The sequence below is a fragment of the Manis javanica genome, chromosome X (assembly GCF_040802235.1).
Source record: "Manis javanica isolate MJ-LG chromosome X, MJ_LKY, whole genome shotgun sequence".
In the NCBI taxonomy this organism is placed as follows: Eukaryota; Metazoa; Chordata; class Mammalia; order Pholidota; family Manidae; genus Manis; species Manis javanica.
The window spans coordinates 125,975,287-125,997,157 of NC_133174.1; the positions used below are offsets into that span (position 1 = coordinate 125,975,287).

Consider the following 21,871-nt stretch of genomic DNA (forward strand, 5'->3'; position numbering starts at 1 on the left):
CGTTGGTCTTGTAGTGGGAAAGTGAATGCCAAGTATTGGAGACTGAAACAAGGTGGTGCACTGAAGCCCAGAAAACAAGGGGAAAACGTCACACAAAGTGTGGCTAGAGAGGTAGGTAGGGAACAAACCGTGCATAGATTTATAGGCTGTATTAAGAAAACTCTTTTTTTTAAAACCTATGAGTAGGGAAATCCACTACAGGGAGCTGAGTGTATGAATGTGTGTGTGTGTGCGTGTGTGACATGATCAAATTTACATTTCAGAAAGATCGTTCTAATCGCAGTATGGAACAGATTGGAGGAGGCCTTAGAGTAGAAGCAGAGTCCAGCTGGGAGGCTACTGCAGTAGTCCAGGTCAGAGACTGATGGTAGGTTGGTAAGTGCTAGAGACAGAAAGAAACAGATGGAGTCAAGAGATATTTAGAAGATAAGATCCATAGGACGAGATTATAGGTGGCAATGGCAGATGAGAGGGAAAATAAAGGAGACAGAGGGAGAGGGATGGTGCTGAGGGAATACTGAAAGATGACCCAGTTTGGAGAGAAGATAATGAATTCAAGTTGGGGGCATATCGAGTCTGAGGTATTCGTGACATATCCAAGAGATGATGTTAAGTAAGCAATTGATCATATAAACATGGAGCTCAGAATAAAAATCTGGTCTAGAGATATAACTTAGAGATTCAAGTGTGTATGGGTGTGAATTGGAATCCTAGGTGTGGAGAATAAGAAGAGAAGAGGTGCTGGGACCAAGCCTTGGGAACGTTAATATTCAATGGTCAAGTAAAATAGGAAGAGTCTGCAAATGAGAGAGAGAAGGAGTGGCCCGACAAGTAGGAGAAAACTCAGGAGCACCTTATGTCATGGAAGTCGATGACAAGAGTATTTAAGAAGGAGGGCATGGCCAACACATAGTATTTGTCTATTTGGAGGCCATTGGTGGCCTTGGTGAGTGCTGTTCAGTTGAATGATGATGGCAGAAGCCAGATTAGTATGGACTAGAGAATGGGGTAGGTGTGTGGAGAAAGCCAGATAGATAAAGTTTTTTTCAAGAAGTTTGGCTGTGATGGGGAGGAGAGGAATTAGACAGTATCTGTGGAGGGATTTGGGGCTTTTACTTTCTCTTTTTTATTAAAGTACCATTGATATATAATCTTATGTTGGTTTCAAATATACAGCACAGTGGTTACCCATATTATTAAATCCTCACTTCCACTAGTGCAGTTACTATCTACCAACGTAGTGAGATGTTACAGAATGGTTGACTATATTCTTGCTGTACTACCATCCCCATGACCAACTTATATTGTGATTGTGAATTATTATGGCCCTTTATCCCCTTCACTGTCCCTGTCCACCTGCCTCAACCCCTTCCCCTTGGTAACCACTAGTCCCTTTTCTGTGTCTATGAGTCTACTGCTATTTTCTTCCTTCTGTTTTGCTTTGTTTTTATACTCCACAGATAAGTGAAATCATATGGTATTTATCTTTCTCCACCTGGCTTATAGAACCTAAGTGTCCATTGACAGATGATGGATGAAGAAGATGTGGTCCATATACACAATGGAATATTATTCAGCCATAAAAAGAAAATAAATCCTCCCATTTGCAACAACATGGATGGAGCTAGAGGGTATTATGCTCAGTGAAATAAGCCAGGGGTCTTTACTTTTCACTTCAAGAGACTGGAACATGTTTAAATCAGGAGGGAAAGGCTCCTTAGGGGAAGGAGTGATGACTGCTGGTGTAAGGTTTCTGAGATGGTAGCACAGCTAAGTTTCTATGTGATAACTGATGATTTTTTTCATATGAAGTACCAGACCCAGTTACTTGATAAACATGTGGGGGTTGAGTTTGAGAATGGGGAAGGTTTTAAATAGTTATTTCAGAGAGTAGGAGCATAAATTGAACAGAGAAAAGTAACAGGATGGCTGGACAGTGTGAAGGGCCTTTTTGAGACTGGTGATCATGAATCAATAGAAATATTAATTCATCCTCTTATTTGACTGTATCCAGGAGGGCTTGACTGCTCCAGGGCAGGTATGGAGGCAAGGGCTAGTTGGGTCAGCACAGAGTTGGCGGGTTTGACGTGGGGAGGACTCTGTCATCCTCCTAAGGAGTCTCCTCGCCTTCAGTTTCTTCCCATTCCTACCCATCCTGTACAAGGTCATCAAATTCGTTTTCCTTGCAGTGACTCTTCCTCAACTCACTCTACTTGCTCAAGAATCTACATCCTTTTAAATGGTGTAGATGTTTAGAGCACAGATGATAGAACTTGGTTTGAATTCCAAGTGTGAACTTGAGCAATTCATGTAATTTAATATACTCTGTTTCTTTAACTTTAAAAATAGGATAATTGTGGTATCTATCTTATAAGGTTATTAGGTACATTAGAGGAGACAGCATGTAGCACAGTGCTTCACTTGTAGTAAGTGCATGGAATCTGCTATATTATCTTCTCTTATCTGTGTCTCCACACTTCCTTTCTGATCCCATCCTAGTCTGACATTCTTTCTCACTCCTATCCAGTATACTCCCTCCCAGCTAGACTGATCTTTTCAGTGCCTCCATATTCATTGCCATGTGTTTCTGCTTTCTCTACCCAAAGACCCCACCATTTCTCAAAGGCCCACTTCTTCTAAAAGAAAGCTTCCTCATTGGCCTGAAGGCAGTATTCATCTCTCACTGCACCTATGTCCGATTGCATTTTAGAGATTTGAAACCTGATTATATTCCACTCTTCACTTTATTATAAACTGTATTATAATTCTATTGTGTCTTTTGTTTTGTTTTAAAAATGTTATGTTATATTTTGTCCAGAAATTTTTCAGTAATGTAAGACTTTTCCAATAAGAATGTAAGACCTTTGAGGGACAGAATCCTGCCATAAATTCTACATTTATCACAGGACCTAGAACAGTATTCACAATACTTATTAAATTTAATTGACTCTAATTTGAGACATAAGCTAGGCTCCAGTGATCTTCAAAGTGGGGTTCACCATTCTAGGAGATACACAGACAATACATTAAGACTGCAGCAAGGAAATACTGTAAAACTGCTATTTATTTATTTCTCCTTGTATGTTTATAATGTACATAATACAAATTTTAATTATATATATGCATGCATACACTATTGATAAACAAATATATATATATATATACACACACACACACACACATAAGTGGTGCATGTTCAAGATTTTTAATCGTGGGGTTCCAGATAAAAGCATTTTCGATCTATAGTGTTTAGATGAGAACTAGAAATTTGACCAAGTCTAAAATAGCAAGACTTCATTAAACACAGTTAATTGGTTTGAGTACTCACTGTGTGCCAGGTGCTATGCCAAGTGTTTTACATGCATTAACTCAATTCTCAAAACAATTTTAGAAGGTAGGTGTTATTATCTCACATTACAAAGGAGGAAATTGAAGCACAGAGAGGCTAAGTAAGTAGGCTCAGGTTCCATAATGAATAAGAGATGGAGGCAGGATTTAAAACTACATCTACTTGAATGCAAAATTGGTCCTACTTTTGGGAAGATTTTTAACTACATAATCCAATTTCTTTAATAGATATAGGACTATTCAAGTTCCATATTTCTTCTTAAGTGAGTTTTGATAACTTGTGTCTTTCAAGAAATTTGTTCCATCTCCCAAAGCGAATCTTCCTAATCACTGCATTACTCTAGCATGCATCCCTCTTTTAAGAGTGCCTGTATTTTTTTATGGAGACACTATAGAGTGGATGTCCTCCTACTTGCCATTTAACCAGGGCCTTATTATGAGAACTACATAGAGATTTTAGAAAGTAGAAAATTATCTTAAGAAAAACCAAGTAATCAAGTGATTTGATTACATCTGATACATACCTCCTCTTAAAAACATGAGAAAAAATTGTAGAGCTTTTTCGTAAAGAATTGTCTCTGATTTCTGAAGTGGAACCCCAAATAATACATGCTTTCTAATTTTCCAGTTGTTTCTGAAAATATAACCCTTCAAGAAAGAAGTACAACTCTTTCACAGCAAATAGATTTGACGACTCCATCCCAAGTTACCGGACTAAAACCACAAAAGACTGTATATTCTTCTACACTGATGTCTAAAAGCATGCCTGTATTTGCAACTGATTACACAACCATATCCTATTCCAATACAACATCCCCACCCCTGGGAACTATGACTGCAACAAATACTTTAAAGACACTCAGAGCTGAGACAGCTACAGTCACAGCACGTGCTCTGTCTACATCAGCAGCCATCACTCTGCCTACTGAGAGCACCTCCACGGGCACTACCACCACTTCCATGAAAGGAACTAAATGGTCATCTCCAGAGAGCACAAGGACAACAAAAATGCCTGCAGCCTTTGCTACTGAGAGCTTTCATCCGACGACAGCTTTCAACTTCCTATACACATCCGGATTTCCCAAAAATTCAGTTGTATCTGAAACTTCAGTGACAGAGTCTAAGTCGGCTGTTATGATGACAACATCTTTGTCCTCATCTATTGAGTCAACCTCCATGTCTACAACATCTTGGCCCAAACACAAATCCACGGGTATTGGGGCCCTCCTTATCTCCACAGCTAGCCAGGGGTTTCCTGCATCCACAGCCGCTGAAACTGTACCTTGGTCCACGGTGGGACAGAGTCCAGCTGCAACGACTCACACTGGAACATTGTCAGCATTCCTGCCTGAGTCTGTGCTCATCTCCACTGCTATGCCAGTGGACTCTGCGTCTCCTAGAAATCAGATGGCATCTACATTGGCAGCAACAGATATGGAAATACCATTTACAGTTCATTCAGAGATGCTCCCAACTAGGTATACTGAGGCGACGCCTGCGCTAAGAGCAGCATCGACGCCTACAGATGTCCAGGGTGTCTCTTCACCCAGAGTGGAGGTTACAGTACCTACCTCCATACCAAAAGAGGCTTCTTCTATCAGGACAGCCTCTCCACTCACCGTAGCTCTGAGTGCAGAGACAGTTAGTGATGCTGAGACTACACATACAGCCTTGACTCCTGGAATCACACTTGTACCTACAATGACTGGAACTATGATTTCCCCCAAAATCACAGGGCCAGTGTATACCCAGAATACACCCACAGGTGGTGAAAACATGTTTCCTTTGATTTCTACTAGACCAGCCTCCACATCTGAGGCATCTGAGCCTGGTCCTACATCAATAACTGATGAAGGTGCCCATTTATTCTCCACCAATGAGACCCCTTGGACTTATGGTCCAGACCAGACCTTGATGACATCAGCAATGCATGAAAATACTTCTAATACAGAACATTCAACCACCACTACTAATATTATCATCCCACCAGAAGCATCTACAGAGAGTGAGGCTACCACTACCGCTGATGCTGTTATTACTGCTGATGCTGCTACACACAGATATACAACAGCTTTTTCCAAATTGACAACTCCATGGTTTGCCGATTTCTCCACAGTTTCTGGAACCACATCTGTAACCAAGCTGCCTGAGTTTAAACTTACCACCTTACTACTAAAAACCACCCCTTGGTCCACAGTGGCTGGAACTGAACTTCTTTCAACACCAGGGGAGGCAGTTGTTCCACCAGCAGGTGTAATGCCCACCCTTGCTGACATTGAACCAAATTTTACCACTAAGGCGAATGCTTCTGGGACCACACAAACAGAGACAAACAGTAAAATTACATTTGGAGAGGCAGCAGCCCCTGTATCAGAGACTGCAACAACACACAGATTCGATGCTACTGTGACAAGGAAAGAAACAACTTCTCATTTTCTTAAGGGAAAATCGCCTGTAGCAGCCACAACCGACATTTCTCCATTGGCAACAATGCCGGAGGCAACCGATGAGTCTGCACAAATGGGGACAGATTCGGTCACGGATCCCCCTTTCCCTGACACAGGAAAGTTGACTGCCTCGTTGGATAATAAAACTGCAACTACTGTGGTAAGAGGAAATTGGCTTTCTACAAAATTGCTGAAAACCACACCTAAGAGTTCATACAGTAGAACTACAGAAATCTTTAATTTAACTCACATCTACACAGGACACTGGACTTCAGAGATGCCACCTGAGAGGAATCCAACTCCGTCTCACACTTCTTGGGACACACAGACTTTTCCAGAACCCCTTGGTGCTTCCACCACAAGGATATTGGGCACCAGTTTGGCCACTATCTCTACAGACAGGACAGCTAAGTCCTCACCTGCTGGTATCTTGCCTCCACACGATACCGCTACCCATTCCTCAGCCACCCTTCTGCCTATTACCCATACCATCTCATTGCCAGTTAATGTCTCTGCTGTCACCTCTATGGGTGTGTCTGAGAAGACTACAATTACCATGCCTGAGCCTTCTACACTGGCCAGGGCTTTCTCCACATCTATGCTCTCAGGTATCTCCACTCTGCCATCAACTACAGTGACCACAGCATCGGTGCCACCACTGGATCAGACTGCTTCCACAATCAGCAGTACTGTGCCTACCCTCAGAGACTCAGTTCACACCATTTCAGAGGCCATGGTGATCTCTGTCAGGATGACACCCATAGCAGTTCCCTCTCTGACAGAATCTCCAGGCCCCTCACTGAGACCTCCCACTCCTGTGGCAACTAAGGCTGAGGCCACTCTTTCCTCCACTTCAGCTGACACAGTAACCCCATCCACACCCACCCTCACCTGCTCTAAATCTCTCCCTGACTGCATTCCTGTTCTGTCCTCCACTCATGTGATCTCAACCATGTCTATACCACTAGCAACCCAACCCATATTTCAAATGGAGGAGACATCTACCCAGGCTCTGAGTTTTCCATATGCTTTCAGTGGTAGTGGAGATGTTAGCTTGGCTAGTGGCACCACAGAAGCTTCTGCTGTTGATGAGACCACACTCTCACATTCCTCTGCGAACAAGCTTACTACTTCAGTAGATGGTCACATTTCTCAATCTTCCACACATCATGTAAACACACTGGTCCCCACCCTATTTGTGACTGACATTTCTACCTTATCTTCTCACAAAGAGCAGATGACCAGTTCCCTGGGAGATGGCCCTAGAACTATGGAGGTGACAGAAATGTCTCCATCAAAGAACCCTTTTATTTCAGATTCCCAGAGTACTTCATCCTTGGAAATGACAGATACAGGATTTGCTGAGACAACAACAATTTCCAGTCACTTAACGCATTCCCCTTCAGAGATTCTACTTGTGACTCCACCTGATGAGATTTCGGCTTCATCTCTCCTTTCTGGGATCACACAGACTGCACCTAACTTGACCTCAATTAACACAGTAGATGTTCACATTTCCAAAATGTCTACCAGTCTTGGGGAAACAGCTCTCCCTTCACAAGCTCTGACAGTTACCACAGTTTTGTCTCCTGAAAAAGAAAGCATGAGTGCCCTTCCAGTCTATACTCCCAGGACTGAGAAAATGATAATAAGCTCCACCGCTGCAACTCACCCTTTCTCACATCGCCAGGATACTTCATTTGTAGATATCAGAACTTCCAGGACAACCAGAATATCAAATCCTGCAAACACTGATATAACTCTTTCACTCTTGCTTTCATCTAGGACTCAAACTAAGGTGACCTCAGCTGCCTCTCCCATTTCTGAAAGCCCACAGACCTCCCCTGAGTCTCTGTCTCTTTCCACAACTAGTCTATCTAATGCCAGTCTTACTGACAGGATCACTACAGTCCTTTCTGCTCCAAATGTACCTACAGCACTTCATGGGAAAACCTCTATGACAATGTCCATTCCTACCTACCAGGTGTCCTCATTGCCAGTTACTGCCACTGCCCTTGCCTCCAAAAGAGTTTCTGGCACCCCCACAACACTAATGACTCAATCTTCTAAAATATCATACCCAGATTGTTTCAAAAGCCCCTCTATAGCCACATCTGGACCTATGTCCTCAATGTTAGTTAACAACTCTGTTTTCTCACCTCCAGCTGCTTCTTCTGACACTTCCACAACTGTTGGTTTATTCTCTACTTTATTGTCTTCACTTAGCCCTAGGACTACCATGACCATGCAGACATCTACACAGGGTGTCACACCTGTGACAAATGCTGGGCCTACTTCAAAAAGCACAATGTTTGCCTCTGTTTCCATTACTTCAGAAACGACAGAGGTGTTCTCCAGGATCACACCTACATCTTTTTCCTTTCCAACAGAGCCAAATGTTCCTTCTGTGAAAACTATTCCAACCACTGGGATGATGACTCCATTCGGAGGCACCCGTGCCTCCTCTTCACTCAGTTCTAAAAGCACTGGAACTCTTTCTTCCATTCCAAAGACCGCATTTTCACCATTTCTATTAACAACCCAACAATCATCACAAGGAGATGAGGCTACAACTCTGGGCACATTATCTGGGACTACTAATGATTCCCTGTCTACTGGAAGCAGTGGTAGAGGAACAGCTCTCACAAATACTTATTCCAGACTTGCTGCCCCTGAAAGTGTGCTTTCATCTACTCCTTCAGATGACCTCCATACTTCTTGGAATATTCAGGCTTCCCCATCTTTGGCCAGCTTTAAGAGCACTTCTGGACCCACGAGAAGTGTAAAAACCACCACTTACCTTTCTTTGGATACAGGAAAGATGACTTCCTTGTCAGAAAATATGGCTGAACTAACAAAAGGTGTCACATCTGTAAATATCCCTGTTTCATACCCTCCATGGACTCCATCCAGTGTAACTCCACCCTCTTTGACATCGGTTCTTTTTTCACCTCATAGTACTAAGGTTGAGTTCTCTACTCTAAGGTCTTTTCTTGATCCTACATCCCAAATGGCTGAATTTCCAGATCTGGGAACAAGAACCACATTTAGTAACACCCACTCTCTGCTTATGACTTCCTGGAACACACCCACAGCTAAAGACTCTCAATTTCCCATTTCCATCACTGCTCCCGTACCTACTCCCAACAAGATGGAAATGGAGACTCTGTACGCTGTTCCTGGGTCTTTGTCAACATCTGCGGCCTCTCATACTGGTCTTACATCTGGAGATGCTATGGCAGTGTCACCAATTTCCACATCAGGAATTCTTCCTACCTTGCAGATATCTGAGAGCCCTTCATTATCAATATCCTCAAGATCTATCTCAACCCCTTTAGCTGACACTAAGCACACATTTGAGAAGACAACCACATATGTAACTCCTGGGACCATACTCCCACTGAATCCTTCTGGTGCCACTTCAGGATCTATCATTTCAAAGACTTCTACTTCACCCATGCTGACTTGGATCTTATCTAGCCTCCCTTCAGGTTCCCCTCTGCAAACTGTATCCAATACTCCTCACATTACAACTTCCTCTACAGTAGAGGTGTCGAAATCCACATTTATGACTTCTGACATGACACCAACACACCCATTCACTGACTTTACATCACTACCCTTTGCTACTGTAAGTCCCATTCTCGCCAAAACCAACCCTACACATACAGTGGGAGATATGACTACTGGCTTCTCAACTTCTTTCCCTCTGTCTATAAAAATCACAGATGACAGTGTATATACTTCCAAACCCTTGGAGGCATCTTCCAGAACCACTGTGACTGCCAACCCCGGGATTGTGTCTCATCCTCCATACTTTAGCAAAACGAATGAGTCACCTCCTACCACTAACCACACCCTATCTACAAGTTCTATACCTCTGCTGAGCTCTAGAGCAACATCTTTTTGGAGCAAAATCCCAGCTGAATCAGCATCCTCTACTTTAATTCTTCCTAAACCCACACTGGACTCCCTTCCAAATATAACCACCACTACATCCACTACTAGTGGATCCTCATTTCCACTCATATCCACTAGAGTAGCACATCCTTCTACATCAACCGTGTCTTCACTAACCTCTTCCTCTTTTGAGATGACGTGGCTGGGCTCCACACCTTCCTTTCTATCTACGGAAAAGACTTCAACTATTGCTGCTGAGTCCACAGGTATGTCTCACAATACATGCTGTGTGTCACTAAGAAAATGCATGCACAACAGGCCATGTGTTCTCCAAGGTGGCCAGTCCTTGGAAGGCAGAGAAGATAAAGTAAGGTACAGGTGTTTCTTATCTCCTTCAGAGAGTGGGTACCTTGTCCAAACACAAAGGTGTCTGGTCATCTTGCTTATCTTTGCCTTATTGAAATAGAATGCAAATGTAACTTCTCACTCAGTATGACATTTTTAGTTCCATTCATTTTGTTCCTGATGCTCTAACTCTGACTCTGCCAAAGTGAACATGGATCAGGAACCTCACCTCCTTCTCAGTCAGAGGATTATATGGCCTTAGGCCTGCCATGTTGACCACATACCAGAAAACATCAGAAATATCCTGGCCTGCCTTTTTGAATTCCTCATATACAGGCCTCAGCCTTTTCCAGTCTCTACTTCCAGCTGGCTTAGGATGCTTATTTGTGGCCAAAGAGTATTTGGCTTACATATCATTCAAGTTTTGGATGTTCCTTTAACTTTTAACATTCCCAAACTGAAATTTGGTGGGACAGACAAGAGAAAGAGGGAAATGGAGAAAAACCTGAAGCAGGAAGAAATAAATTTTTGTTAGTACAAATGATCCTGTGAGTTAATGTTCAGCTTGGCCATTAAATGGACTGGAAATCTGTCAGCCAATAAAAATTGAGGATTTGGGGGATTTATAGAATGTCCCTCAACTGTGTGGAAATCAGGGAACTGCCCAAATAAAGCAAAAATGCAATGGTTCATCCTGTTTGCTTTTGCACATGGAGCTCAAAGTGCTGGTTCTTGACCTCAAAGTTAAATTAAACAAAGTTTAAGAATGAGACTTCATTGTTTGGTTTTCTTAAAATGAGCAATTTTGACCAAAGTTATCAGAGTTTAATTTCTTGAACTAAATGAATGAAATTAATCTCCTTATTTTTAATTACAGTGTCCTTCTACAATATTGAAATGAGCTTCTCTGTCTTTGATGAACAACCGAGGATTCCTATTACCAGTATTATAAGTGAATTTGCAGAAATTTGGGTAAAATAATCTTTTGGATATTTATGGTACATATAAAATATGTGAATATATGTATGTATATATAAAATATATGACAACGACTGAGTAGATTAAAACTAGGCTTTACTTTTTTTCTACCCATAAAACATTTCACAGCTAATTGGTTTTGATTTTTTTGCTGCAAATTTATCCATTCTGTAAGTAAAACCCTGAGGATGTATGGAGTCTTTTATAGTGCCAATGCTAAATGCTTTTGTGGAATATCATTTTAATTTGTTTAGGACTGTACATTTCCCTCCAGTGACAAATTCTGGGCCTTTGCCAAACTTTCCTATTTGAGGAAAGTAGGAGAGCAGTGATAAAGTCCCTGCCATTGTATATAAATATTTTTGTTTTGTGCATTTTACTTTTTTCTCTCTCTTACCCAAGAAATGTTTCCTTTATCATTATATTTTTCTGATAAAAAGAATAATACATACTCCCTGTAAAAAGTTCAGACACTGAAATCTGAAACTCGGAAAGTCAGTTCTGGCAGGGTTGGTCTCTGGTCAGGCCTTTCTCCTTTGCTTATAGAGGCCCACCTTCTCGCTGTCTCCTCACACAGCCCTTACTGTGTGTATGCACAGAGAGAGAGACAGCTGGTGTTTCTTCCTCTTCTTCCAGAGACACCAGTCCTATCAAATTAGAGGTGATCTCATTTAGCCTTCATTACCTGCTTAAAGGCCCCATTTCCAAATAACAGTCACATTAAGGGGTTAAAGGTTCAACATATGAATTTGGGAGGTGGGGGTGGTAGTAACACAGATGGACACACAATCCAGCCCACAACAGTAGATAAAACGTAAATTGAAAACCCAAGTGGTAAGAGGGAAATCTGGAACTATCTGAAGTGATGAATGCAGCTTAAGGACCACATCCTCTCAGGAAACTTTGCTGGGTTGGGATCCAGGAGTGGGAATCCTGAAACTGATGTTTTGTCTTTTCCAGTTGAATTCTATATTTCAGGACAGCGAATTTGCTCTTGCTAATCTGGCTATCCAAATTAAAAGCAGGTATGTGAGTGTCCTCTACTGTAGGTTGAAGGGCAGTTTGAGGGCAATCAGGGTCTGTTCCTATTGAGAGGGGACTCCCTTTGTGTCTGAGATTTAGGGGTTGCTGCATTTTGAGTATGTCTTCCCTTCTGAGTGTAGGTTCTCTTTAGAATGAGAAAGAAATTGGTATTATTGCTGCAGGGTATAAAGTCAGTGGGAGAACAAAACAGAAGAAAATAAGAGGGGAAACCATGGAATTGGACTCAGTTTTCTCTAATGCCCCCTTTAGCTTTAAAATGCTATGATTCTGTGACTTAGGAAAAAAATCATGCCTTAAAGGGGTGACAGACTAGGGATGGCCAAAACATGAGGTTTTATGAGGCCTCAAATTTTGGGGTAATGCACTTTTAGGAATTAGAAATTCCAAAGGTAACTTGAAATGTTTAAAGTGAGGGATGCTGCCTGGCCCAAGACTTGCCTGGCAAGGTGGATGCAGTGACAGCAGCAGGCACTGAGTAGTAGGAGACCAGGACAAAGGCCGTGGGTCATCTGAGAAATATTTCCTCTGTTCTTGGCCTGCACATATACTAGTTCTCTGATGAAGGATTATCCAGAAGAATCCCTCTGAAAAGTAGGCATGGCTCTGGTGTTCCATGGTAAGCGGATTTTTAAGCCATTAAACGTGACTGCCTATCTTCCATACACTGGGATTTCAGTTTCTCTTGAATTTCAAATACAAATATTTCAAGAAAGTTCATAGAAACTAATGGAAATACATTCCCGGTAGGTTATTAAAAGAAACTTGGGGATGTCAGGAGTATACAACATTCTTTTAAAAATTGTGTTTATTACTTTTCCTTGTTATAAAAGTAACATGTGTCCACTGTAAAATCTTAGCGCTTTATAGAAATATGTAACGTGGATGTCCAGAACCAAAAATGTCCAGAAACCTACCTTTCCCCACCCGCTCCAGGAACTCTGGTTAGCAGCTTATTTTATGTATTCCTCCAGACTTGTTGCCATGTGTTTACTAAGAGAATGGGATCCTACTCAGCATACTGTTTTATAACTTTCCATTCTTGCCTTAGAACATATCATGTACTTCTTTTCAGGCCAATACATACAGATTTAGCTTATTCATTTTAATGGCTGCATAGGATTTTTTGTATGTATGTGCCATGGTGTATTTATCCAATCACCTAGTGATGGATAATTCAGTTATTTCCACTCTGATGCACATATTTCTATGCACTTTTGCTGGTGCTCTTATGGGACTGATTTCTGCAAGTGGAATTGCTGAGTCAAAAAGGCTTACCACCACTTTGGTATGCAAATAGTGACTAAGCTCTTTTGAAGCGCGTCGTTGGAGCCCTAGTATTACTTGAATTTCAAGCTGGGAGAGTCTACGGCTCTGCTTCTGAGTCTTTCACTTGAACTTGTGCTCTCATGTATGTGGTACTATATTTAATTTTTCTTTAATTTTTGATGCTCTTGATGCAGGGACACTTCTGAGGGAAAAATGACCATGGACCAAACTTTCGTAAGTAATTTTTCCAAATGCATCTACTTGTAACCCATCGTGTACCTGATTAGATATAAGTAAATAGCTCTTCCACCCAAGTGTATGTTATCAGGTAAGGCTCAGGTGGGGTAACTGAAGGCCAAGTGACATTACTTTCTTTAGGATATGCACAAGAATCCTTTAAGAAAACCATTCTCTGCTTTTCCAAACTATCGAAGTGGCAGCTTTTTGAGGCATATTTTGTGGGCTACGGGGGTGTGGTTTGTAGACATGGGGATTATAAAAGGTAAAGGAAATTTCCTGGTTATAGATTTTTTCCAGAACAGTCTGGTTCTTCCAAGAGTGACACAATTGTTTACAGGACTGGCATTCACACAAGAAATCCTCCCTCTACTTACACAGATTGGAAGTTAGAGTGTGACAAAACTATCTCCCGTCATCCTTGCCCCAGCTCTCAGTACTTATTCTAGTGCCTCGGAGCTTTCCAATGTCAGACTCCGAAATGATTAGTAAGCACACAGCTTTTAAGGCACTTAAATATGAGGTAAATATTTTGACTATACAAAACAGTCAAGCCTACAGTGTTTTACAAGCTATCCGCCATCATTTAAAATGTTTTCTGTAAATAGCTGTGTCAGAATTTCTTATTTAATCCATTATAGATAACAGGACATAACTAAAATTTCTCTTAGGTAGTAGGTGTAAGAGCCTTTTGGTGATAATGTGGCCCTCAGCGTTGGGCTGCCACGGTCAGAATTCCTGCTTGTTCACTACCTGACTGTGAGACCTTGGGTAACTTCATTAACGTCTCTTTGCCTCTGAATAGCCTCATCTGTAAAACGGGGGTAACAACACTACCACTCCTCACAGGGCTGTTGGAAAGACCGAATGGGGCACTTTACGCATAATGGTTAGGACAGGACAGAGAGCGCGGGAATGGTTGGTAGTATTTACTATTGTCAGCACCGTGCTGAGATTCAGATCGAGGAAGCTTAGAGGCGGCTCCCAGTTCTGTGACTCATCAGCTGTGTGATACCAGGCAGACCATTTCAATTCTCTGAGACGTACCTTCCTCATCTAGAAAATGGGTTGACACACCCTACAGGGTTGGTGTGAGGACTAAATACATTGCTGTTTTTCGAGGATGGCTTGCAGATGGCAATGGGTTACATAAATGTAAAATATAATTATGATTGTTGTTGACAATAAGTCTTGTACTCAATTGTGACATTTGTTTGAAGATCTCAATGACTATGTACTTTTCTTTTGAAGCATCATTTGGAACAGAGGAAAGGGCAAGTAATGGCTACAATTTCCCATGTCCCATACAGGTAGGTACTGAGTTTATTTGTAGCTGGTACATTTAGTTCTGATTTTCCTTCCATTTAATTCCATATGTGCAGCCTGGTGGTCATAGCAGTCAGAAGGAGATCAAAGGACCTGGTGGTTATTTTACAGATGCTGTAATTGGGCTCTTGCCTTCATGAAATAAGTTGTTTCGGTTGGTCATGGCACAGCCTAGCAACCTGCCTGCTGCCTCTTTGTAGTGAAGAGAAAATGGGGTCCAAAGTGGTCATAATTTGGGGATGGAAGAATAAAGTGTTTGTTGTCATCAAAAAGCCCATGAAATACTGAGCAAGGAAATTGAAAAACAACATGGAAAGCAGCCTCGGTCCTGTTCAGACTCGTGGTCCAGCTCCTTCTGGAACACTGGCTATTGTCTGCTTGGCTCAACTCAAGAAAGATGTATAGCCAGAGAAAGCTCATGGAAAGGTCATTGAAATGTTTAGGATGCTGAGAGTATAGGGTCTTTTGCAGCCAGAGGGGAGCTTTAAAAAGAGAAGTCCTTTTCAGACAGGAAAGATGAAAGCTGAGAAGAGACAGGCTCCAAATGGAATGGGTAGGATGAGCAAGGACTTCACCAAATATGGATCAGTGGAAGGGAAGGCATGCCTTAGACTGGACATAGAAATCTTCAATAAACACAGGCACAACTGGCTTTGAACAGCTGGTAGGAAACATAGGAAGTGTGTGTTCTTCAAAGGGATGTATTTACAAATGGAAATGGAGAAAAAGTATAGGTAAGTTTGTAAACCTGAAATGTGCTCTGTAACGGAATAGTAGAGGACATGAGAATGTTTGAGGACCTTGCTACAGAGGTCGCGATCCAGGCCAGACTTATTATTTCATAACATATATTTTAGTTGTCAGAATATTCAAAAATGAGATACTGGGTCTTTGTGACCTTGGTTAAGGCTCAGTTCCCTCCTCTGTAGAATGGGGATAAGAATAGCCCTGCCTCATAAGATTGTTGTGAGGATAACATGAATCAAAAAGTGTGGAACGAGAGCTCTACAAATTTTAGCTGTATTATCATTGTCGTCATCATTATTCAGTTATGGAAATAGACCTTCTCCAAAACACACCTTTATAGACTAATTGATCGTGTGCCTATTTGTTGTATTGGAATAATGGTTGCTAAATTGGAGACCAGAGCATAAAATGTTTTTTTCTGAAGTAAAAAACCCTGAGTACTCCATCTCTTCTATTAATCACCACAAACTACTGGAAAAATCACACCCAAAAAATGCAAATGTTGATGACTGTTCTTTTGAAAATGGGTTTTAAGTTGTTTGTTCTGGATATGAGAAAATTTATCAGAAGATTTCAATTGGCTGTCTTCCATCATTTCTTAAGATCTGCTACTTAATATCTGTAAAATGATATTTTTGGACAACCAATTAAGTCATCTCTATAGAATTTCAGCGCCACAGGCCAAGCTGCACTCTGTTGATGTAACTGCAGCATCTTTCTTTCTGGCTCTGCTTTTTAGCTGTGTCTGTTACGCCATCATAAAGGCCAACTCTTCTTTAGCACCCACTGAATTGATCAGCAGGATCAGAAGTAAAATACATGGCAACCTCACACATGGAAACTTCACACAAAATCAGTTGACACTATTAGTAAAGTCTGAAGATGTTGCAGTGAAGAAACTAGGTAACTTTTTTTCTGGGGGTGGGTGGGTATTTCACTGAATTCACTTCTGTGATTATAAAGCTCATAATGCATACGTAGTAAGAGATCCTGAGTACAGAGGGGACAGGGGTTGTCTTCATGTTCTTTTCTACATCCTCAGTGCCCATTTGCCCTGACAATCTTTCTACCTTTAAGAGCTTATAAAAAAAACAGAGTGCCAAAGGGGTTACCAGACACCCTTGGTCAGTTCTGGATATTAGCCATGGCCAGTCATTTGATGGAGTGGGCAGACTGTTTGTCTTGCATAAATACCCAGAGAGCTGGAGAGCTTCCTCATTACACACAAATGGCTGTCCAATAGATACTTGCTAACCGATTAATTTAGACAGCCTCCCTGGAAAGTGATATGGGAACAGTCCAGAATTTCTCCCGTGGGCATTTTCTTTTTGGATTAGCAAGGCTTTAATGGTAAAAGAGAAAGGCTACCAGGCCACTCCACCTCCTTCCCATTGCTGCCAGCTTTCTTCCTTTTCCCCAGTAGACCTCAGGAAAAATATTGTGCAAACCCAGATAACACATGTAGGCATTAGAATGCAGAATCCTTGTGAGTTTTTATTCATACACAGCAGAAATACAACTCCTTACCGGTTCCAATGTGTGTTGGGGAGTGAAGGGGCCTTCCCATGCACAACACCAAGCAATTCTCAAGCACCAGCAGGGTGTCTGAGAACTCAAGCCAATTCTGATGCTATCTGCCCGGAGACAGCACCAGATTCCCCAGGTTAAGGGCTCCATCTTTCAAGAGTGCCCTCCACGCCCCACTCCAGATGCCTGGTCAGAAGCCCCAGGCAGTTCCCTGTGCTTCTGACCCACTGGCTACAGATGGGAGGTTCCCACGACATCCCCCTTAGGTTCAATTAGTTTCCTAGAGCTGCTCACAGAACTCAGGAAAACACTTATGTTTACCAGTTTAATAAAGGATATTGGAAAGGGTAAAAGTTAACAGTCAGATGAAGAGATACACAACAAAGGAGCTCCTATCCTGGTGGAGCTTGGGGCCTGGCTCTGTGACATGTGGAAGCTATCTGGCTCCCCAAGAGGGGAAGCGCTTTCCAGCAGAGAGGCAGGACACAGGAGATCCATGAGCTTTTCTCAGGGGGTTCTGTGGGGCTTTCATTGCATAGTCTTGATCGACTATATCATTGGCTATTGGCTGATTCAACCTCCAGCCCCTGCCCTTGGGTGGGGGTCCAAAAGTCTCTCATTAACATGACAAGACGCCCATTTCACCTTTAAGGCTCTCAAGTGTTTCCAGGAACTGTGGACAGGACCAGAAATACCTGGGAAATATATATTTGGTCATCTGAATGACCAAATATGTATTTCTTATGACTCATTATAATAGTGCCTTGGCAACAATCTACTTAGGTAGTAGAGGGCAGGGTGATTGCAGCTGGGAGTGAGACAGAGGCAGAGAAGTGTCAATGCCCCAGGCAGAGCCCACCCTGCAAATGATGCTGATGAACATGTCCTGAGGGTGAGAGGAAGGCACCTGTCCACCTCACTCAGAGAGCAGGACTGGGGCAGCTGGGCAAGGCCGGCCGGGCCACTTCTTGGGCCGCTCTGTCCACACCTGAGGGAAAGATCTCTGGAATCAGGATCACGAACCCAGTGGGTGGTCAGTAAAAATGGGGAACTGACCACACAAGCTTACCCAGGTCATCTTTCCTTTAATGTGACGACACTTGGCAGCAAAACTTTGCCCTCGACACCAACATCAGAACAGAGCTCCCCTGTCTGTACTAGTAATAAAAGATCCATTGAATTTACCAAAACCAAGTTTGCCTCAGAGTCCCTTAAGAAAGATGCCATCCAGAAAGAGAAGTCTTCAGTCACTGCACCTCAAACAATGGGTGCCTGACAGTGGGTGCATCAGAAGGAGGGCAGTGGGCAGGTGGGGACGTTTAATTTTTGCTCTACACCCCCTAGTGTGGCTTGAATTTTTTCAATGCATGTGCATCATTTTTAAAAACAAAAACGAAAAAACTGTCCTGTCAACTGGTAGTTTTAATGAACAGGCCTATATGGGAGGCTTATTTAAAAAAAAGAAAAAAAGACTCCATTTAATGCTATTTTCAGTGAAGCCTGGTTTAAATGGCCTGATGGAAAATGTTGCCTCTTTTATTTTCTGATATTTATGTGCATGGTAATAATGATGGGTTATAATGGGTGTTCATGATACTTTTAAGTGCCTTTTGCACTTTAACACGTGTATACATTTTCTCTGTAGAGCCAGGAAAGTGCAAAGCCGATGAAACAGTTTCTAAATACAAAGGGACATATAAGTGGCTCTTAACCAACCCTACTGAGACAGCCCAAACTAGATGCATAAAAAACAAGAATGGAAATGCTACTAGAATCTGGTATGTATTAGTCAAGTTCTAATTGCTACCTCAGATATACCAGGAGCCGCTTAATTGGGGGCATGTTTCTGTGTCATTTGTCTAAGCATCCTCCCTCCCTCCCCCTCTGTTGCCAGTCTTTCACCTTTTAGAGCCACTTAAACACACACAGACAACAAAAGGGGAAAGAAGTCACCCATAATCCCACCACACGGGCAAAGCTGTTAATAGGTTGGTGAATTTTTTCATGTAGCCTTTCACTGTAATCACCGTCCTCATGTCAATAAGTAATGAACCCTTTCACTCAATGGTTTATCAGACATTTTCCATGTTTTGCATTCATCTTCTTAATGATCATTTCAAAAAACTGCCTCAGAAGCTACCTCATTGATGGGCCATAATGACTTACTAAATCACTATTTTATTATTGACTTCAATATTTTTCTTTTTAAAATCGTGAGCCTTTCTTGTCTTACTCTCTGCTGCTAATGGCTTGTACCATTAACTTAAGTGGGCAGACCAGAGGGGCAGCACGTTTTGACGGAGGCTTAAAAGCACTCTTTTGGAAGGCGACATCTTGGACTGGGTCCTACCTCTTCCTCTGACATCTAATCAGGCAGCGAATTACGCAGCTTTTATGGTCACAATGGGAGCACACATCTAGCCTGTCCTTTCCAACCCCACTGCCACTACCCTGGGGCAGGCCCTTACTCTCTCGTCCTTCTACTAGAGGCATCTCCTTGCCTTCTAACTGTCTCCTACCCCGCTATTCTCCATGCTGCTGGCAGCATGATTTTCCTCAAGTATGGCTGCCATCATGTCACTCTCCCGCTCTGGCTCCACGTTGCCTCAAGAACGAAGTCCAAACTCCCAAATACAGAACTCAAGACCTGCAGGCTCCCTGCTTTACCACACGTTCCAGCCAAAAAGGGCCATTTGCCATTGTGGAAGCAATGGGGACTGCCCCGTGGTTTTCTCTCTGCTTGTGCTATGTGCTCTGCTTGAGGGCAGGGCTGGCTTTCTCCATCTCCGTCCTCTCAGTGCCCAGCTCAGCTCAAAAGTTGCAAATAAGTTCTTGCTTGGTGGCTTGATAGAATCAGTTTTGTTTATACAGCTTTTCATCTCATGTCTTGGCTAATAAATGTAGTTCCATTTGCAGTCTCAGACCACCAAGTTATAAGCTCCTCGAGGGACAAAACTCGGTCCTATTTGCCTGCACCAGCTGTTACCAGTCCTAGAACACAGTGGGTGCTGAATAAATGTTGGTAGCGGATTTGAAATGAGCTGGGTTGAATTGGATGAGGCATAGAGGAGGATGCAAGATGAGGGCCAGTGAGTGACTGAGGGTGGGATAGTAATTGCCTTGCGTAAATTAATATGCCGAGATAGATACTACATCCTAGAAGAAATTTCCTCTTCAAATGGGCATAGAAGGGAAAGGAAGTGAGCATAGGGAGTCAAGTCCAGAGGGGCAAAATCTCTGCATTGTCGCTGGCCCTCTGGACACTGCAAAGCCCATCTCAGGCTTTCTTGCTTGGTTACCCTTCCTGCTCGGGGACCCTAGACTCACTTGCTCCCCAGGAGCAAAGGTTTTTTTCACTTTACAAACACCAGGTTCCCGCCTTTGCTCTCGCACGCAGCCAGGAGGCTGGGGGTGGGCAAAAGGGAAGCATGCCCAAGAAACACCGTGTTCCTTCGTCATTTGCTTTACAACTATTCTGGCCTTCTCCAGTGACAAAGCTTTTTGTTTCTCTCTCCTCTCTTTTCAGTTCGATCAACATCAACACAGGCAAATCTCGGTGGGAAAAGCCAAAGCTTAAACGATGCAAATTGCTTCAAGAACTTCCTGATAAGATCGTGGATCTTGCTAATATCACTATAAGTGATGGTAAGACTGTTCTACACACACTAGAGAAATAACGGAACCTTGGGTGGTTTGCCCACTTCACCTGAGACCAGAGAGAGGATAGGTGAACTTGGCAGTAGAAAATCTACCTCACAACAGTCCAATTTCAGAGACTAGGTAGTTAGTGTTGGTGGAGGTGAGACGAGGGAGTGATAAGTTAGGATTGTCAGTGTTTTTTTAATTTTGTAATGGTTTCCATTTTTTAATTTTCGGCTCATTCTTTTGTTTCATCTTATTTTAACTTTTAAAAGGTTTTAATAGGTAGTTTACATAGCACCATATTGAAAAACCATAAAAGGATATACAGTGAAACATCGCCTTCCCACTGCTGACCCCAGCCATTCAGTTGACAGCCACAGAGGTATTTTATGCACCTGTAAGGAAATTTATATATATTTATATTTTATATAAATTTATAAGTTTATATAAATTTATATATGTACACACAATACATATATTGTACATATATATGTATAGTCTCCTTCCAGTTTGTACACAAAATGGGGCATGCTGCACCTGCTGTTTTATTCCTTGCTTTTTTCTCTTAATGATGGTGTGCAGAAATTATCATAACAGTCTATGAAGACCTTCCTCATTTTTTTTTCACCACACTAGACTATACTGTGTGGATATGCCTCATTATTCCTTCATCCTGCTGCCTATGGATAGTCTTTTAAGTTTTTAATAATATTTTGTTTTTTTAAAAGCTGGTGTAATATGTATTGCACGTATATCATTTTGTGCAAGTGGGGTATGCTTGGAGCATAAAGTAGAATCACTGAGTCAGTCATACTTTTGATGGTGTCAAAATGTTCTCTGTAACAGTTGCACCGATTTATACTCCCACTTATAAGGTACGAAAGGGCCCGTTTCAGAACGTTTCATCAACACGGCATGTTAGACTTTTGGATCTTTGGTGATTTGATAAGCAGAAATTGCTATCTCAATGTAGTTTGAAAAATTTTTAAGAAGATACATACATATCATAAAATTAACCCATTTAATGTTTACAATTCTGTGGGGTTTAGTATATTTACTGGATT

General features: G+C 42.0%; 1 protein-coding gene across 1 annotated transcript in view; it reads left to right on the forward strand.

Moving 5' to 3' along the window:
* ADGRG4 (adhesion G protein-coupled receptor G4) overlaps positions 1 to 21,871 on the forward strand; it is a 91,175-nt gene that overhangs the window by 22,853 nt on the left and 46,451 nt on the right. The window contains exons 3-10 of the mRNA XM_017659086.3: positions 3,977 to 9,961; positions 10,918 to 11,012; positions 11,979 to 12,043; positions 13,523 to 13,562; positions 14,817 to 14,875; positions 16,378 to 16,541; positions 18,811 to 18,943; positions 20,692 to 20,810. Of these exons, the coding sequence (XP_017514575.3) occupies positions 3,977 to 9,961; positions 10,918 to 11,012; positions 11,979 to 12,043; positions 13,523 to 13,562; positions 14,817 to 14,875; positions 16,378 to 16,541; positions 18,811 to 18,943; positions 20,692 to 20,810 (6,660 nt within the window). The remainder of the gene's footprint in view (positions 1 to 3,976; positions 9,962 to 10,917; positions 11,013 to 11,978; positions 12,044 to 13,522; positions 13,563 to 14,816; positions 14,876 to 16,377; positions 16,542 to 18,810; positions 18,944 to 20,691; positions 20,811 to 21,871) is intronic.